Source organism: Ursus maritimus, unplaced genomic scaffold (assembly GCF_017311325.1).
Source record: "Ursus maritimus isolate PB19 unplaced genomic scaffold, ASM1731132v1 scaffold_2, whole genome shotgun sequence".
Lineage (NCBI taxonomy): Eukaryota > Metazoa > Chordata > Mammalia > Carnivora > Ursidae > Ursus > Ursus maritimus.
Window position 1 is genome coordinate 4,515,229 of NW_024424452.1, and position 24,612 is coordinate 4,539,840.

General features: G+C 42.1%; 1 protein-coding gene and 1 pseudogene across 2 annotated transcripts; one reads left to right on the forward strand and one right to left on the reverse strand.

Moving 5' to 3' along the window:
• Positions 1-345: 345 nt before the first annotated feature.
• On the reverse strand, positions 346-24,595 carry LOC103669956 (RB-associated KRAB zinc finger protein). Of its 2 annotated transcripts, none has more exons than XM_008698320.2 (5): positions 24,280-24,575; positions 23,721-23,779; positions 11,514-11,640; positions 11,194-11,289; positions 346-5,929 (listed from the first exon to the last, which is right to left on the reverse strand). In XM_008698320.2, exons 2-5 carry the CDS (start codon positions 23,733-23,735, stop codon positions 4,011-4,013), a joined length of 2,157 nt encoding a protein of 718 aa, XP_008696542.1. In that variant the 5' UTR covers positions 23,736-23,779; positions 24,280-24,575; the 3' UTR covers positions 346-4,010. The 2 variants fall into 2 exon arrangements, with proteins under 2 accessions (XP_008696542.1, XP_040490676.1); XM_040634742.1 differs by lacking the exon at positions 346-5,929 and adding an exon at positions 10,363-10,894 and having other exon boundaries at positions 24,280-24,595.
• LOC103670050 lies at positions 9,118-9,691 on the forward strand (annotated as a pseudogene).
• Positions 24,596-24,612: the final 17 nt, after the last annotated feature.

Genomic DNA, 24,612 nt, shown 5'->3' on the forward strand with positions numbered 1-24,612 from the left:
GTTAATTTGCTTACACTTCAAGCTTTGCCTAGTATGAGGAAGGGGCAATCAAGTCAAGTGCACACAGTCCATCCCTTGTCGTAACTCCTCCTTGCCGGGCCGCTGAGCTCAGCCAGCCCTCGTCCCTCCCCAACCCGCCAAGCGCTCTTAACTTTCCATGATGCAGAGCTTTTACACTCACACATCTTGCTGTTAACAACGGAGTAGAAACCTTCTAAGTACAATCTCCCATCAAATCAAAGTCACCGTTACATGGATTTACCTCCCAACAAGGTCATTTCGAGGACAGTAATGCAGGAGACACATCCCAAGTTCAGAATGTGAAAAATCATTTGAGAAAATATGAAATGTTTACACGTTAGTTCTTTATTAGAAGAGGTGATTCAGACCCATTTATATACGCAAAAGGGTAGGATGACAAAATATGTAATGGCCCTGTCACCTTTTCAAATATTTTACTTAAAATATACTTTATATTAAGCTTTAAGGTCACAGTGTAGGAAATCTCCGTAGTTGCCATTAAAACTACTCTAAAGAATATTTCCTGCACAAAATGATGCAGGATTTTAAAATAATGTACATGCAGAAAAAGACACATATCTTAAGTGCACAGAACACTCAGATATTCAGCACCCAGATTTAGAAACAGTATTACCAGCACCAGATAAATACCCCTTTTTCAGCCTTGCCCAAGGCTAGCCACTATCCTGATTTCTAACTGCATAGACAAGTTTTCCTGTTCTTATGCTTTACACAGATGGTCATGCAATGTGTGCCTGTGTCTGGCTTCCTTCATTCAGCTCTGTGAAACCAAGCTACTATTGCAAATACTTAAGGTTCACTTGTTCTCAACACTCTACATTCTGCAGTGAAACATACCACTTAGTTTCCTTCATTCTACTGCATACATCCCTTCAGAGAATTCTGGTTTTAGTAGTTTTATGCCATGAATATTCTAGTATGTCCTTTAGTTGACATAAACACACCTGTCTGCTAGGTTCGGGTTAAAAGGGTATACGCATTTTCAAAGTGCCAGCTTTCCCAAATGGTCATACCAGTTGGTGATACCTCGAGCACGGTAGGCCTCCTGCTGCTTACCTCCTTGCCAAAACTGGATTCTTTTTTTTATGCTTTTTATTTTAACCATTTCAGTGGGTGGGTGCTGTTTAAATCTTACATTTCCCTGATTACTAATAAAAATAACGTACCTTTTCATGTTTACTGGCCATCTGGATATTCTCTTTTGTTAAGTGGATGTCCCAATCTCTTGCCCATTTTCTATTTTTTTCTTGTTGATTTGTAAGAGTTCTTTTTCAATTTTAGATCCAGGGCTGGAAAGTGTGGCCGTCAGGCCAAATCCAGATTGTTGCCTGTGTTTGTGAATAAAGTTTTATTGAGACACAGACATGTTCACAGCGACAGTCTAGCTCACAAAACCCCAAGTATTTACTAACTGGCCCCTTTGAAAAACCATCACCACCCCTTCCTCTAAACTCAAGTCTGCTGTCATATACGTAAGTTGCAAGTATCCTCCCCATTTCTTGCCTATTTGCTTTCTTAATGGGGTCCTTTTTATAAACATAAGTTTCAAAAAGTTAATATATCCAAATTAACTGGTTTTATTTTATAGTTTAGTGATTTGGGGGTCTTAAGAAAAATTTTCTTACTTTAAGGCTATGTACGGTCTGCTAAGTTTTCTTTTTAAAGCTTTATTATTTTATATTTCATATTTAGATCTGTAATCCATCTCAACCCCCACTTCTCTATTTTCTATTAAATTATTAAATCTAATTGACAAGGCATTTATTAGAAAGAATATCCTCTCCCCCATTATACTGCATTATCATCTTCAGCAAAAACCAAGTGACTGTATTATACACGGGTGTTTCTGGAATCTTTATTCTGTCCCAACGGTCAATTTGTTTATCTCTGCACCAATACCACACAATTATAATTTCTGTGGCTTTATGACAGGTCTTCCTTGATACCTGGTAATATAAGTTCTTTTACTGTGTCTATTCCGGAAGATAGCCTTGACTACTATGGGTCTTTTGAATTTTAGAGTTAGTGTAATTTCAATTCAAGAACTTAGTAGGACTTTTAAGATTGCATTGAACATATGAATTAATGTGGGGGAAAACTGAGATCTTTTTTAAAACTGTCCTGGAATCTATAAACCAGATATAGCCCTCTCGAGTTTTGTAATTTTTTTTCTTGAAAATATGGTGTTAGGTAATTTTCCCTCGAGGCACTTGAGGATTTTTGATGCTACTGTAAATGGTATTGCTTTTAACTTTTTCATTTTTTATGTTCACTGCTGGTATATTAAAAAACTATTTTTGCATAATGAGCTTTATGCAGGGACCCTGCTAAACTTAGTCATTAATTCTAATTATTTGTGCATTCCTCAGAACTTTCAATGTACAAAATCATGTCAACTGCAAATAAAAGTTTTACTTCTAATCCTCAGGCTCTTTAATTATTTTTCTTGCCTTATTCTCCTGGCTACATCCTTCTGCAGAATACTGAATACCATTAGTGACAGAAGATAGATTTTTTTCTTCCTTTTTTTTTTCCATCCTGGAGAAAACTTTCAATATTTCAGTATTAGGTATGCTGGTGGTTGTAGTTTTAGAAACTTTTCATCCAAGTAGGGAAGTTCCTTTCAAATCCACAGCTTATGAAGAACATTAATGGATGCTGACTTTACCACGTGACTTTTTTGCATCCTAGATTACTTGTTTCCATAAGGTAGTCCAGTGCTTAATTTTTGATTATTAAAGGACCCTTGCATTCCTTGGCCCAGTGAACTGGGTCGTGTGACCACTGTAAACAGGTTACTGGCAATCGGAATGGAATTATCATGACTGGTTTAGATGAATCAGGATTCACCCTCTGTGTCATGTGAGGAAATGGTGAACAAACTCTTCCAGCAAGGAATTAAGGGGAGAAAAGACACTGAGTTAATCAACTAAAACTGTCTGCTAGAAACCTGTATTTGTTCCAAAATACTGGGAATGAGGGGCAGTTCACAAAATAATGACATAGTATTCACGTCAGATAAAAGGAAAGATGAAATTTCTGAATGACATACTACTGGCACACCGCGCACTCAACTATGGATTAGATGAGCGGGGTGGCACAAGAGTTGTGTGTATTCTACAGATAAACTGTGCGGATGCCCTCTTTTACTGACACAGACTTAACTCCAAATCATCTATGCATAGTTTATGAAAATAGTGTCTTAAAATCTTTTTTGCTCAAACATAGTCGAATTCGCTACAAAAACCACTGGCTTAGCCTTTATTGATGGGGCATTTGCTAAAAACCCATTTGTCGATGCTTCCCAACAAATAAAAAAGTACGTACTTAACTATCTCATATCTAGCAAATGTCTCACCAACAACACATATCCTGTTAGTACATTTTGCCACCTCAATACTCAGAATACCGCCTTTTCCCAAATAATTCAAATTCAAATTTGCATACAATTACTGTTAAGCCGCATTTTTAAAACATGATAGAAACTGTCATATATGTGTTTAATGCTACTGTCCTCATTATAAACTCCTGATGATTCCAAAACTTCATTTTATACCATGGTTTATTCAGAGCTGACAGCTTCTGAGAGCTTTCCTATAAACATCAGAATTTACATCAGAAATATGGCTTTTAATATAACAATTTCCAAGACAATATGTTTTCCCACACTCATCACTCTGATAGATCTCGCCTTGGTATGATTCCCTGATATGTAAATATAATTTGAATTCCAAAATAAATATTAAATATTCATCAAGTTTCACTCCTGTATAAATTATCTTGTGCCCAATGTGTTGCAGGATCTTGCTGAAGGCTTTGCTTCTTCTTGTATTCCTAGGGATTCTTCTCTGTGAGAAATCAGGTAGAGATGAATCTAATGCCTCAATGGTTCTCCCCATTCAGAAACACGAACTCTCAGTGACATCTGACTCCCCGTTAGATTTCGTCATACTCAAAGAGTTTTGACGTCACAGAAGATTCTCCACATCCAGTACATTCACATTCCCTCTCCTGTGAATTCTCTGATGGCTATTGAAGGCTGACCTGTGGTGGAATTTTTTCCCACACTCGTTACATTCGTAGGGTTTCTCTCCTGAATGAGTCCTATAGTGTACAGTGAGGTAGGACTTCTGAGAAAAGACTTTCCCACACTCATTACATTCATAGGGCTTCTCTCCTGAATGGCTTCTGTAGTGCACAGTGAGGTTTGACATCCGAGAGAAGACTTTCCCACATTTACTACATTCATAGGGCTTCTCTCCCGAATGGATCCGGTGGTGGATGGTGAGATAGGACTTCTGAGAGAAGAACTTCCCACATTCGTAACACTCGTAGGGCTTCTCTCCTGTGTGCACTCTTTGATGTCTAAAGAGGGATGAATTATGGGAGAAGGTTTTCCCACATTCACTGCATCCATAGGGTTTCTCTTCAGAGTGACTTCTGTAATGTATAGTATAGTACGACAACTCCGAGAACAATTTTCCACAGATGTTACATTCATAGGATTTCTCCCCTTTTGGAAGTGACTGGTGCCCACTGAAGGCTGAACTGTCAAGGAAGATTTTCCCACATTCGCTACATTCATAGGGTTTGTCCCCTAAAAGAGCCGCAGGATGGTCAGTGAGATACGAGAATTGAGAGAGCTTTCCGCATTCACTACATTCGTGGGGTTTCTCATCTGTGTGTACTTTCCGATGTCTAATGAAGGCTGAATTTAAATTGAAGGTTTTCCCACACTCATTACATTCATAGGGTTTCTCTTCTAAGTGACTTCTATAATGTATAGTGAGGTACGACACCCGAGAGAAGAACTTCCCGCACTCACTGCACTGATAGGGTTTCTCTCCCGTGTGGGTCCTCTGATGTGTAATGAGGGTAGATTTTCGGTAGTAGGATTTCCCACATTCATTACATTTGTAAAGTTTCTCTCCCGTATGCGTTCTCTGGTGGTCACTCAGGGCAGACTTGCGGGAGAAGGATTTCCCACATTCGTTACAGGGATAGGGTCTCTCTCCTGAATGATTCCTCTGGTGTAGGGTGAGATGGGTCTTCTGGCAGAAGGTTTTCCCACACTCGTTACATTCATAGGGCTTCTCACCTGAATGAGTTCTCAGGTGTTGGGTGAGATGTAACTTCTGACAGAAGGTTTTCCCACACTCGTTACATTTATAGGGCTTCTCCTCTAAGTGTGATCTGCGATGCACAGTGAGGGTCCCCTTTTGGCTGAAGGATTTCCCACATACGTTACATTCATAAGGTTTCTCTCCTGTGTGGGCCCTCTGATGTATGATTAACTTTGACTTTTTACAGAAGGATTTTCCACATTCGCTGCATTCAAAGGGTTTCAATTCCATCTGCGATCTCTGGTATACATTAAAATTTGACATCTGGATGAAATCTGACCCAGAGTCATTCCACTCATAGGGCTTTTCCCCCATATAAGCTCTCTTATGAGCCAGGAAAACAGCTTCATTGTCTAAGGCTTCCATGCATTCATTATATTCAAAGGGTTTCTCCAAAATATGAATTTTCTGAAGAATATTCCCTTCATTTTGAGAATAGCCGTCCCCATTTTGATTACATTCATAGGGTTTCCCTCCGTGGTACATCTTCCCACATTCACTACACTCATCAGGTTTCTTTCTTGCATAGCTTCCATCACTAATAATTAATTCTGAAGTAGACTCTAAATTCTTTCCACATGAGACACAAGTATGAGATGTTACGCTTGAAGGAACAAGGCTTGTTTCCACATTACACATTTTATCAAATGCATTCTCTCTCTCTTCAATCGGGGTTTTGCCGTTGATAGAAATAGCTTGCCTTGAATGTTCATCTTCACTTCCTGGGATTCTCTCTATCAGGTCATCAACTTTCCAGACTTCTTCTAAAAAGGAACAGAATTAAACAAACCTTGTGAATCTGAATACACCAGGTATCAAATGGGAGTGGTACTCAAGTGCCCTGCCATATGATTGACTCTGGCTTTACAGCCAATCTCCACAAATAAAAATAATCACGAGGGTATAGTCCTCCTTTCCCCCTGATCTGTCATATGAGATAGACAGACAGACAGACAGACATGGAGTGGAGTGGGGTAGGCACAGGGAAGGGATGAGTGAGGGACAGGACTCAGCATTAGAGAAAGAAGGGAGAGTAAATTCACACCAAACACAAGCACCTTTGTTACTTCCCAAACATGTTCAAAACTTTGGTAGAAAAGGTGAAATAAACCCAAGAAATGATGACCAGATGGCACAGTCACTGAAACAGAACTAGATTAAGGCACAAACAGGAGGACTCGTGAGTACATTGGTCCAGTGGGAGAACAAGAACAATCGATGCATGAATATTCAAAGAAAACATTCAAGTACGGATTATGTTGGGAGTAAGAGATTGCAATTTATATTAAACTGTAAGATACTGCTTCACACACAGATTACCACGATGACATCCTCATTAGCCCAGATCCTTCCAAAATCTTTGCCTTTGTATTCTGCACATAAATCCAAATAAACATTCTAAAAATTCCAAACTCATCTTTACAGACACTCCTACCACCAGGGCTCCAGCTCCCCAGCCCTGGTTCTCATTCACCTGGAGGGAGCGTTCCAGGCACATAAATACCAGGAAGAAATGTAAGATGGGACCAGGTGACAAGAGACTGAGCCACAAACGTTGGCTCTCGGAAGTATCCTTATGGTCTTACTTAACCCTAACTATACTTGTTTGCACAACAAAGCGTGGCAGCTAAAAGCACAGAGATGAGGCTACCTCGATTCAAATCCACCTCTAACACACTACTGGCCAGGTCTTGAACAAGTTACTTAACTGTGATGCAGCTTCACACAGCTGAAATGTGCCCAAATCACGCCACTGGGGAAAAACCAATTTAGTGCATGTAAATCGCTCAGAACAGTATATGATCTGAAAGAATTACCCATCGATTTTCTTTCAATTTGCTCACTTAAATTTCATAAAATCAATCACATCCCTGACATAACACTAACTGAGTCCTGAAAAGAAGCACGAGTTCCCATCCATGCAGGTTTCGTTTAATATAAAACCTTAAATGTCAAATTTCTAAAGCTGCCCCTACAATATTAACTTTGTATTTATTTCTATGTGTCTTACAAATCTTTGGAGCCTCTGAGCTATTGTTAGCTGCCTTCATCCATAATCAATGCAACACCGACAGTTCTGTGCTCAGTAATCTATACCATCCCTGGACCTCCAAGCCCCGAATACCAACAGGAAACAAAACAAAACAAGAGAAGTTATCATTCACCAGTAAGATTTTTCATTACCTGGATTCACAAATATACTCAAACTAGCATTTCACTAATCTTCTAATACCTTCTGCTCCGGGAAGCCAGGCCATGCCCACTTACTCCCAACCACCAGCCTGTGCTCACACTCTCATTCACCAAGATGGCTTCCAGCGGTGGCCACACTCAACACCTATCCATACTTCAGGGGAAGCTTTAAAATATTTATCAAATCTCTTCCCAGCTGTTTAGAGCTCTTCTTCCTTTAATTTTTAAAACAGCTTTAACACAAAGTTGTAAATAACATGTACTTGAAAGTTAAGTACTCTGTGTGAAAGCTGAATCCGAACTAGTCCATGCAGCTATGTTCTCCTTTCCTAACTAAACCGTGTACCTGCAGAGTATGGTGACATTTCCTAGTTTTCCTGGAATCTCTCTGTGATTAGAAACTAAAGTAGCTCCCAAACTGATCAAATCGATGCTTTCAGGTTCACCCTAACCCTGTTTTATCTATAGTTGAGGATAAATTATGTCTCAATGGATATTGATAATAAAGGTCTTTCTTACCTGGGTCCTCAGTCCATGAAAAATTTACAGAATGCCTTCTATATGTTACATACCAAAGCAGAATGAAAAGATCCTTCCTCTTTGGAAGATTATAATTCAGGTAGAGAAAGAGGATTAAGTACCAAATACAGAATCGTATCTAACTTTTGTGGTATCTGTGGATTGGGTATCAAGAGAAGGGAGAAACAAGTAACTTTTGCGGTATCTGTAGATTCAAGAGAAAGGAGAAACAAGTGTGGTGAATAAGTAATTATGGAAAGCTCAAATAAGAGGTGAACTTTTAGGATAGAGTTCTGGAGGTTCTGTTGCACAACAATGTGAATATCGTTAATACCACTGAACTGTATGCTCAAAAATGTTAAAATGGTTAATTTTATTATGCGTCTGTGGTTTTTTTGAGCCTTGATATTTCTTCTGGGGTAGGTTTTTTAAAAAAAACTTTTACTTATTTTTAAAATTCAAATGTAGTTCGCATACTGTGTTATATTAGTTTCAGATATAGATTGTTATCTCTTTATAACTACGATTTAAAAAGGAAGGAAGGAAAACGTGTAATTTGGGTAACAGAAGTACACACGAAGAAGGGACTAAGACAGTCTGGAGATCTAGACCAAATGGAATTTAACAAGAATCTGGGGAAACAGGACATGAATTCTGATGGGCAATATCACACCATACTGAGTGGCACCCAAGGAGAGGAGAATGTAAAATCTATTTCAGAAGAAATGAGATAGTTATGGGCTCATCTTGTCAGCCTAGTGTTAAATCAACTGAATGTTTCAGATGAACAGACTTTGCAATTTCCCAATAGGGTTCACTGTCATCCAAGTATGAGAAAATGTTTTTTTTACACTGATGTCAGAAGAAACTAAGGATATGCAGGAAAATTTTAAAGCATTTCACAAAAGATAAGAAACAGGAACCAAGGGAGAGAAGACCAGTACAATGTAATGAATAAAGGAAGTGGGGAGGATGTGCAGGATGGTTTGGAGGAGTTTGTAGCTGACTGTCAGCCACTCTGAGGAAGAAGGGAGTGGAGCACCTCTCTAACACGACCACCTGCCAGGTACAATAGTCCACAGGTTACAGGGATTAAGTATCAGTTTGGACGAGCAGCACAAATACAAAGAAAAAGGCCTGAAAGTTGAAACAAGATGAACCTTTTCAAGGGGCACGAAGAGAACTAAAGAATGGAAAACAGCCTCTTTCCTCCCTGGCTGCTTGAAGCTCGGCTGCCATCATGAAAGACACGGTAACTATCCAGACCAGGAAGTTCACGAGCAAGCGACTACTTCAGCGGAAACAAATGGTCATTGATGCTCTCCACCCTGGGAAGGCCACAGTAATTCGGGAACAACCAGCCACAGTGTACAAGACCACACCAGATGTCATCTTTGTATCTGGATTCAGAATCCATTTTGGTGGTGGCAAGACAACTGGCTTTGGCGTGATTTAGGATTCCTTGGATAACGCAAAGAAAAATGGACCTAAATACAGACTTGCAAGACATGGCCGGTACGAGAAGAAAAAGACCTCCAGGAAACAGTGAAAGGAACACAAAAGCAGAATGAAGAAAGTCAGGGGGACAACAAGAGCCAGTGCTGGTGCTCGCAAACAGCGAGCCAGAGACTGGACAAGAGGAGTAAAGATTCTGCAGTGACTTTATCTGTGGCGACTGTGCAGGTTTTTCATGAGGATTAATAAACTAAGAACTTTTTTATCTTTATTTTTAAAAAATTTTATTATATTATTCATTAGTTTTCGATATAGTGCTCCATGATTCATTGTTTGCTCCTTGCAATACGTGCCCTCCTTAATACCCATCACTGGGCTAAACATCCCCCCATCCCCTAGAACTTTTTTTTTTTAAAGATTTTATTAATTTTTGTGAGAGAGAGAGAATGTAAGCGCATAAGTGGGGCAGGGGGGCAGAGGGAGAAGCTCCCCACTGAGCAGGGAACCGTGGGATCATGACCTGAGTGAAGGCAGATGCTTAACCGACTGAGCCACCCAGGCACCCAAACTAAGAAATTAAAAAAAAAAAAAAAAAAATGGCAAACAGGTCCTGCGGGGGCAACTTCACTTATGAGTAAACGCTTCCTGCACATCTACGGTGGCTGCAGGCGCTGGGGAAAAGAGGAAGGCCCGACTCACACTGCACCAGCACACTGGAACCACTTAAAGCACAAAGCTGAACAAAAATCAAGACAGCTGCACAAGGCTTCAACGAAGCTCGATTTTATTTATTTTTTATTTTTTAATTTTTAAAAAAAGATTTCATTTATTTATTTGCCAAAGACAGAAAGAGAGACCACAAGCAGGGGGAGCAGCAGAGGGAGAAGCAGACTCCCCACTGAGCAGGGAGCCCAACGCGGGGCTCGATCCCAGGACCCCGGGATCATGACCTGAGCCAAAGGCAGATGCTTAACTGACTGAGCCACCCAGGTGCCTCACGAAGCTTGATTTTAAAGTAACCTTCTCCCACTCTTCCATAAACCTTCCTCACCGCCCTTCTTAGCCTGTGGTCTTAGGAACCTGGCACCACCCTGAAAACAACTGACAAGGCTGACAGCATATACACAACTCTTGTCAAACCAGCTCAATCCTATCTTTCCCTATAAACCCCCCTTCCTTGCAGTTTGTGAAAACCACAGGCCTCTGCAGCCTCCTTTGCCCGACAAAGCAATGAAGCTCTTGTTCCTCTTTATCCCGAGCTGTCCTTGAGTTATACTTGGGCTCCAAAGCACAGGGGTCAGTGTTTGACCACATCACGTGAAGACTGACTTAGGGCCTGTGCTCATCGCTGCCAAACAGAGCGCAGGAGCACCTACGTGAGGCAGCAGCCGGCCTCACCAGCTCAGGGAGGGGACAGATTTTGGTGTCCTAGAGCATAAAGGAGGGAGTGAAAATAGGCAGGAAATCAGCCTGAGGCACTTCATGGCAAGGAAGGAAAACGGAAGACAAAAAGAATGAACAAGAACGTCTCCAGTTCATTTTTCTCTGAGACTTCTGAATGGCTGCAAAGAAAGGAATTCTGTGCTACTGGGGGCGGGTGAGTTACTGAGGACGCAGGAGGAGGAAGTGACTGGGTCCTCACAGCACTGGCTAGCGCGGAAAATGCCCACAAGTGTAAATCGAATGTAAAATCAGAAAAGCAGCCTGCACATGGTGCTGGAGGGAGCAAGCTGCCTGCGGCCTGGGAGGTGTGGCCCGGGAGGTGTGGCCCGGGCGCTGGAGGCTTGGGGCTGCCCTCAGACCCTCCCAAAGTGGGGTGGGAGGGGGGGACGTTCAAAACTGTACCGAGCTCCTAACTTACCTGGATGATTCTGACATGGTAGTTCTCCTTCGGCGACCCACGGCTCCTCTCCCTGCTCCAACTTGAGGATCACTTTCGGTTTGGTGCTGTCGTACCCTGTGAGTGAGAAATGGAGCCAGACTTGGACCGGCTGCTTGGCTCTCAGATCTCTGAGTCTGAGATGCTGCCTCAGAGGCCAACATACAAATACCATCCCTGGTGCCGAAAGGGAGTTAAATGGTCCTAACACTTATTTCTTCAAACTTGAGAAAAAAAAATCATTAAACTGGCAGGCCCCCTCCACCCCTGGGGCAGCGACCCACACGGCAGGCTCTCCTCACCCACGGAGACGAGGTGGCTGTAGTTCTCCAGCATCACGTCCCGGTACGTGGTCTTCTCATCAGGCTCCAGCTGCTGCCACTCCTCCTGGGTGAAGTCCACGGCCACGTCCCTGAACGACACTGGCCCCTATAATGGCATCAGATTGGAACCCGTCACGTGTAGGAGACGCGCGGCCACGGGAGCTTAGCAAGCTCAAGCTCACTGATAAAGTCAACCGTGAACACTGAAAACCTGACTGTGTGTTACAGACTGTGGAATGAAAACAAACCAGAGTGGAAATACTACCTCTGGGTTCCTTCCGCACTCCCTAAAAAAACCAAACCCCAAAATCAGAAAACCAACTGAGTTCCCATTTTGCAACTGAACTGAGTTCTGGGGGATGCAAGATGAGTAAGACACTGCTCCTGCTCTCAGAAAGCTTCTGGCCCGGCAGGGAAACACCATGGAAATAAAGACATATTTTGTCCCCCGGCCTCCTGTCCCACCTCGTCACGGGGGTGCACGCAGCGCTCAGTCTCTGGCCTCCTGTTCAGCTCTTTCATCTTGGACTTTTACCTGTGGTGACCTGCGTGACTAAGGGTTCTACGTCCTCCAAGTTTTGGGCCAAACACCGCATCTCAAACAGCTCACCCTTGCAGCAATAACTTGCACTGACGAACCCCCGACAGGTCGAGTGCCCGCACGGAGCGCGGTTTCATGGGCTGCCAGGTTAGGCTTCACAGCCCGTGCGCCACAGGATCGAGGCGGAAAGAAGACGCAGAGGCGTAAAGTACCAACTAGCAGAAACAGAGGCGGGGTCGACACTGAAGAGGGGGCGGGAAGAACAGGGCAGAGAGACCCTTGCTAAAGCACAGCTCTCTGACGGCAGGAGCAGACTCTAACTCAGTGGGGTAAACTGTACACGGTTACCTTCCCGCCTCCAAAACAAAACAAAACCCCCGAAAAGTCCGTTCAAAGAAATACAAGAACAGAGCCCTGGAACACAGAGGCTGTTCCCCGAGCAGGAATTTCTCTGAGGAGATTCCTGTGGAGCCGAGAAGATGAGAACCGAAGCCACAGATCGCACTGCTCCACACAGGACGCACGCTGGGCCCCAGCAAGGGTGGACCGTGGAGTGTCCCGGAGCCCTGGAGAATCCCCAGGCCCATCGAGAGGGCACAGGGTCCCTGTCGGCAGCGGAGGTGAAGAGCAATTAGCCACAGGAGCACCTTAGCAGCCCGGGTGGTTCCCAGTTTCGAGTCCACAGAGCAGTGGGATGAGTGGCGGACGGTAAGACCTCTCCGGCTGTGGGCACCGTGGTCACACACGTAGCAGAGCGCAACACACTTCAGGCCTCAAGGCTGGGAGGGGGTCACAGATTCACTGTGACACAGACAGATGTCTGTCTGGGATAAATGTTAAACTGGATGGAATATGGGTATGATCCAAGAGGGTCTCGGGCAAACCAGGACACACATCCACTCTATCCGAGCTGGACGTGGCTGATCTTCCCCAAGGCAGCTCTCAGAGAACCACACTCAGAGAAAAGCAACTCGAGCGACTTAACCTTGTGTGCCAACTTGCGGCTAGTTCAAAATGGGAGTGGTGCCTACAGATTCCATGTGTAAGAAGACACCATGCACAGAAGAAAAAGGCAGCCTACAGAATGGGAAAAATATCTGCCTATTGTGTCTCTGGTAAAGAACTCATACCCAGAATACAGAGCGAATCCCTAAGACCAACAACAGAAACTAACATGATTCAAAATGGGCAAAGGACTGGAATGGACATTTCTCAAAGAAAACACACACGTGTCCAAGGAGCACGCAGGAAGATGCTCAACATCGCCAGTCACCAGTGCAAATCAAAGCCACAGTGAGTTACCGCCACCCGTCCCCTAGCGTGGCTACTACCAAAAAGCTGGGAAATAACACGTTGGGGAAATGAGAACCCTTGTGCACTATCGCTGGAATGCAAACTGGGGCAGCCACTGCAGGCACGAGACCTCCTCAAAAATTAAAATTAAATTTATTATGAATTTACCTTATGATCCAGCAATTCCACTTTTGGGTATATACTTAAAAGAACTGAAAGCAGAGTCTCAAAGAGGTAATTATACACCCACGCTCATCACAGCATTATTCACAATAGCTAAAATGCAAAAGTAACCCAAGTGCCCAACGACAGATGAACAGACAAGCAAAATGTGGTCTACACGTACAATGGAGTAATATTCAGGCTGAAAAAGAAGGAGGTTGTGGCACCTGCTATAACACGGTTGAACTTTAAAGACATCACGCTCAGTGAAATGAACCAGTTACAAAAAGACAAATACTGTATGATTCCACTTAGGTGACATACTCGGAACCCTCACAATCATAGCGACAGAAAGTACAACAGCTGCCAGGGGTGGGGGAGGGGAGGTGGGGCATTACTATTTAGTGGGGACAGAGCTTCAGTTTTGTAAGATGAGAAGTGTTCTCGAGATGGACAGTGGTGGTGGTTGCACAACGATGTGAATGTACTTAAGGCCGCTGAGCTGTATGTTTTAAAATGGTTAAAGTAGTAAAATGGTTAAAACAGTAAACAGTTAAAACAGTAAATTTCACATTATGTGTAATTTATCACAATAAAAAAAGGGAAGAAAAACTGAAGTGATGTCTACCTAAACACATTTCCCTAATTCACTAGCTTCTAGAGCTCTGCAGTCATCCTCTTCATAAAGAAAAGAGCGAAATGGGGTCATTAGTTGAGTACATTCACATTAGCTATTAGTAATTTTTCTCTCAAAACGTGAAATAAAAAAAAGTCAAGAATCGTCAGCTAATTGAGGAAAACGGTGTAAATAAAAGATAAACATCAGAAGAGCAGCTCGACAATGACAGAATCAATTTCATATAGGAAACAACTCCCATTTTTTCTACTGATTTGTATTTTTCAATAATTAAGCAGAATGTTGCCTCTAGGGGCGCCTGGGTAGCGCAGTCGTTAAAGCGTCTGCCTTCGGCTCAGGGCGTGATCCCGGCGTACCGGGATCGAGTCCCACATCGGGTTCCTCCGCTATGAGCCTGCTTCTTCCTCTCCCACTCCCCTGCTGTGTTCCCTCTCTCACTGACTGTCTCTCTGTCACATAAATAAATAAAATCTTTAAAAAAAAAAAAAAAAAAAAAAAAGAATGTTGCCCCTAAAAAATGAAGACATTCTCCCCAAAACAGCCAGCAAATACTTAGAAATTAAAAACCAAATTGTTGAATTTCTTAAAACCCCAAGTAAGAGGCTTAAATAACAAACGGGACACAGAATATACAATTTAAGAAATGTCTCAGATAACAAGAAATTGAAATGATGAAATAAAGCTTGAGATACAAAAGCCAGATCCGACAGATTCAACATTTTCAGGAACAGAAAACAAGAAGGGCGAACACAAAGAATCAAAGGCAGGACGGAAAACGATACCGGAGCCGAAGGATCAGGTAAACCATCATGTCACAAGGGATTCGCAAACAAGAATATTGGGGGGAAAACACAGACCTAGAAATTTCCTGATAAAATGCTCCAAACTGAAAAATTAAGGAAAAAAATCTAAAAAGTTACAGGTGGGGGGGAAAAAAACACCAGTTACTCTGGAAACTGCCATTCTACTTCTCACCTCGGAAAAACCCTTGGACAACCGCCCACGGCTCGTGAAAAGAAAAAGGATTTCAAACCCAGAACTGGACACCAAGCCAAGCTATCATTTCAGCCTACAGACATTAGATTCTTTCAGGGAAACAGGGCAATTTATTATCAAAGGAAACACTTTCCTCAAAACGTTCAAGATATCCTCTGCTGAAAGAGAGCGAGAGCCACCACAGAGGAGCATGGGGGTACAGAAGCCCCCCTGAAAGTGCAGCAAGGAGTGTCCAGTGCCGTTGCAAGCAGCGGTGCTGGGGCGGCCAACACTCAGCTCCTGTCTCAGAAGGGAAGTGCTCGGCACACGTGGCCCATCATCCTGCTGTTTACAAACGATGTATCAACACAGGGTTTTCTATCCCCCATGTAGGTGCCCAGGCTGAGATTCCCCAAGACTGCAGGAGTTGAGATGACTGAGAATCCACAGCAGGACATCGTAGTCGATCCAGAACAAGTGAGCTGATGAACTGCCATGGAGAGTAATAACCCGGGTTCAGTTAGTCCACAAGGCAAGGAGTGGCGGGGTTGGAAGACTGACCAAGCAATCAGTAAGACAGATCAAATCACACACCAATACCGCTTATATCAACACAAACATCCACAACGAGATATCAGCAAACAGAATCCAATGCCAGAATGAAAAATATACAATATCTAAGTGGCACTTACTCCAAGAATACAGACTCATTTAATCTTTGGAAATCCATTAACATAATATGCCATTCTAATAGGGCTAAGAAAAGACTTTTATCTCCACAAAGATGCTGAAAAACCTCTGATGATATTCAAGATACATCCGTGATTAAAAAAACCCCCAAGAAAATAGGAATGGATACTTCACTAGCATGAATAGATGTATACGCACACACTCTCCTACCCTAACACACGTAGTATGTGCGATACACGTACAATCTGAATCACATGCAAGCACACGTGTGCTTTTTAAGCTCATGGAGATGTGGACACACATGCACAGGTAAAGTCCTCTCAGTTCTAAAGTCAGGGTTTTACTTAGTGGACAAACACTAGGTGCATGCCCAGTAAGATCAGGAACAAGGCAAAACTACCTCCCGCTGGAGAAAACAATTAGAGGCATGCTAATCAACAGAGTAATAGTGAAAACTATTTCTATTTGCAAGTGATACACTATACCCAGAAAACTCAGAGAATCAATGACAAAACCAACTCAATAAAGGAATAATGTTATATAAAATCAGCACACAGGGGCGCCTGGGTGGCTCAGTCATTAAGCGTCTGCCTTCGGCTCAGGGAGTGATCCCGGAGTTCTGGGATCCAGCCCCACGTCAGGCTCCTCTGCTGGGAGCCTGCTTCTTCCTCTCCCACTCCCCCTGCTTGTGTGCCCTCTCTCACTGGCTGTCTCTCTCTCTGTCATATAAATAAATAAAATATTTTGGGGCGCCTGGGTGGCACAGCGGTTAAGCGTCTGCCTTCGGCTCAGGGCGTGATCCCGGCATTATGGGATCGAGCCCCACATCAGGCTCCTCCGCTGTGAGCCTGCTTCTTCCTCTCCCACTCTCCTGCTGTGTTCCCTCTCTCGCTGACTGTCTCTATCTCTGTTGAATAAATAAATTTAAAAAATCTTAAAAAAAAATAAAATATTTTAAATAAATAAATAAATAAATAAATAAATAAAATTGGCACACATAAAGCAACAGCCCCAGGGAGCCTGGCTGGCTCAGCTGGAAGAGCGTGCAACTCTTGATCTTGGGGTCGTGAGTTTGAGTCCCACATTGGGTGTAGAGAGGATTTAAATAAACTTACAAAAAAAAGAAAGAAAAGAAAAGAAAAGAAAAGAAAAGAAAAGAAAAGAAAAGAGGGGCGCCTGGGTGGCTCAGTCGTTAAGCATCTGCCTTCGGCTCAGGGCGTGATCCCAGAGTCCTGGGATCGAGCCCCACATTGGGCTCCCTGCTCCGCTGGGAGCCTGCTTCTCCCTCTCTCACTCCCCCTGCTTGTGTTCCCTCTCTCGCTGTCTCTCTCTCTGTCAAATAAATAAATAAAATCTTAAAAAAAAAAAAAGAAAGGAAGAAGGAAAGAAAAGAAAAGAAAAGAAAAGAAAATCATTAAAAAAAACCCTAATAGCCCTTGCTACATTAACAGACTAAGAAGATTCAAGCGAACACACAGTTTATGGAGTAACAGAAAAGATAAAACTGTTAATAAGAAATGTACAAAATCTGTACTAGGACAACTCTGAAAACACTCCTGAAAGGCACAGAAGCACACTGGAGCAAAAGGAATGATGCTCCTGTTCCTGGACAGGTCAACTCAGTAACACAAAGATGTAAACCACTCTCCCCTCAATTACTTTACAGATATGTGATCCCAACAAGAATACCAAAAAGCATTTTTCCTGGAACTAGGTGAGATGGCATGAAAGTTCATGCAAGGGGGGGAAAATCAAGGGGGGCCTAACTCCTACCAAATTAAAACACAACCTTTATGATTAAAAGGGTTTGGTGTCGGCATACAGATGGAGATGGGTCAGTGGAATAGAGCACAAAGTCTAGAAATAGCCTTGTATGATTAAGTGACATATCATGAGGACCTATGATATTATAAGACAATCTAACAACATACTGATTTTTAGTAAACAGTGTTAGAGCAACTACAGTCATTTGAGCATGGATGAAACTGCATCCATACCTTACACCATAAAAGAAAAAAGTCCAACTGGATCAGCGATCTAAATATAAAATATTAGGGGCGCCTGGGTGGCACAGCGGTTAAGCGCCTGCCTTTGGCTCAGGGCGTGATCCCTGCGTTATGGGATCGAGCCCCACATCAGGCTCTTCTGCTATGAGCCTGCTTCTTCCTCTCCCACTCCCCCTGCTTGTGTTCCCTCTCTCTCTCTGCCTGTCTCTATCTCTGTCGAATAAATAAATAAAATCTTTAAAAAATAATAATAAATAAATAAATAAAAAATATTAAACAACACAGAAAAAAAAAACAACGGGTGAATTTCCCTATAACCCGGATGTGGGGAAAGGTTTCTAACTGACTCAAAATACAGGCATTAGGACTACTTTCAGCAAAGATGGACAAGGATCACATTTACCCTGCCTCCTGAAAGGACACCGAAAAACAGAGTATACAATGCAGTGGTTTTCAAGACATGGATCTTGAAGCGATGGACAGGAATCAGAGACAGGAAATTAACAAGGGGAGGCTGGTGGTTACTGCCCTGAGAGTTTCCAGCCCTGGAGCAGAGAGGGAGGACTGAGAGGAGGTAAGGATTGAGAAACTGGGAAACACGCAGGAAAGAACAAGCCATACATAAAATCATGCATCTGCTTAAGTGGGCCTAGAACTGACCCAGATGTTACAAGTGGCATTGAACATTAAAATAGTCTATTACCGTATTCCTTATGTTCAAAACATTTGAGTAAGAACAGGGAAGACATAAAAAAAGACTCAAATTGAACTTCTACAGACAAAGACTACAGTGTCTGAGATGAAAGTTACCCCAGACTAGATTAACACAGCACCGAAAAAAGGATCAGTGACCATGAAGCATAGCAACAGAAGCTTACAGAACATGAAACACACAGAGAAAAAGGAATTTAAAGAGAACAAAGAGTGTCAGAGAGTTGTGGGACAACTTCAAGTAGCGTGACACACAGGTAAGAGGACTTGCTGAAGGACGGCTGGAAGGAGGCGGGGGGAATATTTGAAGCAATGTGGTCAAAAAGTTCCCAAAGTTGATGAAAATCATAAAAACACAGATCCAAGAAGTTCAATGATCCCTAAGCACAGAGACATGAAGAAAACAATATCAAGACATATCACGAACTGCTCAAAATCACGAATAAAAAGTTTAAAAGCAGCTAGAAGAAAAAACAAAAACCACAGTACAAACAGAGGTATGAAGGTGAGGATGACATCACATTTCTCTTGGAAACAATGGAAGCAAAAAGACAGTAGGGGAACACATCTGAAGTACAGGAGGAGAAAACCCAGCAAAGCTCCCCTGAAATAAAAGCCAAGGCAAAATAAAGCCGTTTTCTGACATACAAGAGCTGAAAGAACTCATCAGCAACTAGAAGTGTTCCAAGATTTATAAAGAACCTATCAAACACCCAAAAAACAAATAATCCAGTTAAAAAATGTGCAGAAGACAATAGACACTTTTCCAAAGACCTACAAATGGCCAACAGACACATGAAATGCTCAATGCCACTCATCACAAGGGAAACACAAATCAAAACCACAATGAGATATCACCTCACACCTGTCACAACGGCTAAAACCAACAACACAAGAAACAACAGGTGTTGGCGAGAATGTGGAGAAAGGGGAATTCTCTTTCACTGTTGGTGGGAATTCGAACTGGTGCAGCCACTGTGGAAAACAGTATGGAGGTTCCTCAGAAAATTAAAAATAAAAATAGCCTATAATCCAGCAATGACACTACTAGGTATTTACCCAAAGGATACAAAAATACAGATTCAAAGGAGAATCTTTGATGTTTACAGCAGCATGATCTACAACAGCCAAGATATGGAGACAGCCCAAATGTCCACTGACTGATGAATAAAGAAGACGTGGTGTGTGTGTGTGTGTGTTTATATGTGGTGAAATATTACTCAGCCATCAAAAAGAACAACAACTTAGCATTTGCAACAACATGGATGGAACTAGAGGGTATCATGCTAAGCGAAATCAGTCAGAGAAAGACAAATATCATATGATTTCACTCATATATGGAATTTAAGAAACAAAACAAATGAACATATGGGAAGGGAAAAAAAGGGAGGGCGGAAATCAAACGATAAGACTCCTAATGACAGAGAACATACTGAGGGGTGATGGAGGGAGGTGGCTGGGGGATGGGTTAGATGGGTGATGGGCATAAAGGAGGGCACTGTTGTGATGAGCACCAGGTGTCCTATGTAAGTGATGAATCACTGAATTCTACTCCTGAAACCAATATGGCACTGTATGTTCACTAAAATCTAAATAAAAAATTGAAAAAGAAAAAAAACCCCAACAAATAGAAGTGTTGAAGGAAGCCCTTCAGGCAGAAGGAAAATGACAGCAGATAAAAATCTGTATCTACATAAAGAAATGAAAAATACCGGAAATGGCAACTATGTTATTTTCTTACTCCTTAAAAAATAACTATTTACTTAAAAATCACAATGTATTATGGGATTGATTCTACCTGTAAAAGTAAAATGACATAACAGCATAATGACACAGAGGGGAGAAATGGAAGTGACAAGCTCCCTATATTCTTTTTTTTTTTAAAGATTTTATTTATTGGGGCGCCTGGGTGGCACAGCGGTTAAGCGTCTGCCTTTGGCTCAGGGCGTGATCCTGGCGTTCTGGGATCGAGCCCCACATCAGGCTCCTCCGCTGGGAGCCTGCTTCTTCCTCTCCCACTCCCCCTGCTTGTGTTCCCTCTCTCACTGGCTGTCTCTCTCTCTGTCAAATAAATAAATAAAATCTTTTTTTTTAAGATTTTATTAAAATAAATAAAATCTTTTTTTTAAGATTTTATTAAAATAAATAAAATCTTTTTTTTAAAGATTTTATTAAAATAAATAAAATCTTTTTTTTAAGATTTTATTAAAATAAATAAAATCTTTTTTTTAAGATTTTATTAAAATAAATAAAATCTTTTTTTTAAAGATTTTATTAAAATAAATAAAATCTTTTTTTTAAAGATTTTATTAAAATAAATAAAATCTTTTTTTTAAGATTTTATTAAAATAAATAAAATCTTTTCGGAGGAGCCTGATGTGGGGCTCGATCCCAGAACGCCGGGATCACGCCCTGAGCCAAAGGCAGACGCTTAACCGCTGTGCCACCCAGGCGCCCCACAAGCTCCCTATATTCTAAGCAATAAACAGTGCATTACCTGAAAATAAACTGGTAAGTTAAAGCTGCATACCATAAACCCCAAAGTAATCACAAATAACAACAGTGTTAGAGCTAACAACCCCACACAAGATGTAAAATGGAATCATAAAAAATACACAATCAATCAAAAGGAAGGAAGACAAAAAGAAGAAAAAAGAAAGCCGATGTTACAAACAAAAAACCAAAACAGACTACAACCTAAGCAGTTATATCGATAATCATATTGTGTATAAATGGTCCAAGCAACCCAATTAATGAGCAGAAACTCAGATTCAATAAAAAAAGCAAGATCCAACTATATGCACTTTAAGTATAAAGACAGAAATAGTTTAAAAGTAAAAGAAAAGTAAAAGAATGGAATCAGATGCCAACGCTACTCAAAAGAAAGCTGGAGCAGCTGCATGAATATCAGAAAAAGTCCACGTCACAGCACAGAATATTACCGGGGTAAAGAAGCTGCTCTCACAATGGCAAAGTGGTTAATTAATCCAGAGGACGTAACAATTTAAATGTTTACATACATGATAATATACATGAAGCAAAACTCGATAGAATTGCGAGAGACAAACCACAGTTGCCCGCGATTTCAACTTCCCTCTCTCAGGACAAGAGCACAAGGAGGCAGGAAATCAGCAAGGAATCATTCACCTGAACAACACTACTAACTTGATCGGATCGACCTTTATCGAACTTTTCCCACCAACAGCAGAATAGGCAATCTTCTCAAGCACATGTGGGGGGCGCCCGGGTGGCTGTCAGTTGGGGGTCTGACTCTTGGTTTTGGCTCAGATCATGATCTCAGGGTCCTGGGATCGAGCCCCGTGTCAGGCTCCATGCTCAGCGAGAATCTGTTTGGGATTCTCTCTCCTCTTCTGTCCCTCCCCACCCTGTGCACTTTCTCTCTCTAATAAATAAAATCTTTAAAAAATATATGTATAGCGGATGTTTCAAAAGGACTCAGAAACCGATCTGAAGGTATTTCTCTGGTCAAAGACAGAACCACTTAGGCGTCAAAGACAGTAACAACTTCAGTGTACTGGAGTATTTAAAATATGTGTAAACCCAGGAGCTCATAATGATAACGAAATGAAACAAACACACAAAAATCCTAGTTGCTCAGGAGCCTACTCAATATTGTGACAATTGCCTTTTCTGTATGAACCACAGAACCAATTAAAGAGATGTTTTTCTTCAGAAAAGTATTATAGCCAGTAAATGAGGAAGAAATGGCAAAGTAGCACAGCACCATCTTGTTTCCCCTAAAGAATCAGCGGACTTTGGCAATGAACATCAATCAATGGATGCTAATATCAAAAAAACAAAGACAGGAAGAGGATACCGGCTTCCAAGAGAAAGCAGACAAGTGTCACAGGCAATAAAGTCTTGCCAAAAGAACTGAACGGAAGTGGGTAAACTTCCAGAGCTAACTACCAATCTTATAAGGCATCTAGGGAATAATAAAAAAGAGTGTTAAAGTTAAAATGATGACAATGTGGTCAACACAACCCAGACCACAGGAAACCGAGGATAAGCCCAATTTCTTCAAAAGATAAATTACACAGAAGTAACACAAAAGACACACTGGAGGAACTACTAGTAAAAGATTTAAAAGACTTAGCCTCCATCACCCACCACCCCACAAAGTGTGGCCTCTGTCTGTATCCTGACTGAAAAGAATAAACCACAAAGCATTCAGGAAACGGTGAAACTTTGAACACCAGATACTATATATTAAGAAAGGTATTGTGGGTTACCCTCACCCACTTTTTAAAAGGCTCCTAATCAGTTTTAGATACATACAGAAATATTGGCAAGAGACTTTTTTTTTTTTTTAAAGCCAAGAAAAGGGAGCTCCATGAAGACAATACCAGTTTGGAAGTAATATGTCAAAGTCACATGCATGGTCACATGAGATAAGGGCTGGAAGATGTCTGATGGCTTGGAACATAATTAGGTCACTGCTAATCTTTACCAACACGTTCGGGAGAGGGGTGAGGACAAAATCAAGATGCTGAGGATTGAAATGGGAAGGGGAGTGAGGACATACTTAGTAGAGAATATCTTGCTGTATTATTTACTATACAACCCAAATGAACAGTAACAGAAGCATCTGAAGGATGGGCAGGCCATTCCCTCAGACAACTTTTAACCCTGGATCAAACAGTAACAGTGAAATTTGTCTCCTTGGATCGAGGTATTTTGCTGCCTGGAAAAATTATACACAGCAGGCCCTCAGCTTAGATAAGCAACAAGTATAAGCCACATGTTGCAATGATTTAATGGTTGTCATTAGGAAAGCTACCCACAGTTACATCAATTTCAACAAAGACATTTTTTCAAGTCCTAGGAAATCTTTAAAACCCACAAGTAACAAAATTGGCATCCTCTTACAGTCAATTCAAATTATATAACGGGCATTACTCTCCTTTTCTGCGACTGTCAGGAACATCAGTCATATGTGCAGCTCGACCACCACAGCCCTGAGGTAGCCTACTATCTGCACACGTGAACTCGAAAAAAAGACTCTGGGTGCTGACACCCTAATAATTGTACTTTACATGATAATGTCTTTTATTTCCATAGTCTCATTTTAAAATCTGGATCCATATAAACCTCCTGAAACACATTACAAAACCAAGCAAGGGAACATATACGGAGATAGGAAAACGCACCTGGGATTCATTCATTTTCTGCTGCTCTTGGAAAAGCGTACAGACTCTTAACAGTGGACCTAGACAAGTAGAAGAAATAAAAGTCACAGGTAATCCAGCTTGCCAAGGCAGAAACCCTGCATAATAACCACCAAAGAAAGTTCATACCCTGTGAACACTCAGAAGGAGAAACACAGAGTAGAACTGTTGTCATTCCCACATATCAGGAGGTGATTAGATGGGTTACTCTCATTGTTTAATATAAACATCGACTAGTTTGTCAAATAGCTTGCCTTCATTAAACTAATGTTAAAAAAAAAAAACTCTCCTCTTACACTGTACAAATTCTTACTGACCCTTCAAATTGCTTAAAATTAAAGTATCCACAGGAACAGAGAACACTAGCTCTCTAAAATGGGATAAATGTGCATCAAGGCATACTTTTGTTTCTAAATGATATCACTTCAACGGTATCATATCGCTGCACATAAGAATCTTTTAAGAAAACTGTAACCGAGCAGACAGAACACCGGCCCAGGAGCTGAGTCCTGTGAGCAAGCCCATCCACAGACCCCGTCACCTTGGACAAGCCACCTCTCTGCTCAGGCCCAATCTCCTCCTCTGTCAACCCAGGCAGCAGCAGCTGGCCCTCACGCCCTGGTCCTGCGCGACACTGTGGGATGCTCCAGGGCACAACCCAGCGGGGTCAGTACACACTCCTGCACGCTTAGAGACACGTCGGGAAGCCGGACAGGGAACCAGGGGAGCAAGGGGTGTCGGTGGGGAGGGAGGCGGGGACCCTCTGCGCCCCCGGGAAACCTGGGTCCCACGAGTCCCGCGTCCCGGGGGAGCGCCCATCCCTCCCCGTCCAGCCGCTCGCGCCCTCTCGCCGCCGCGCCGCCCGGAAGATCCA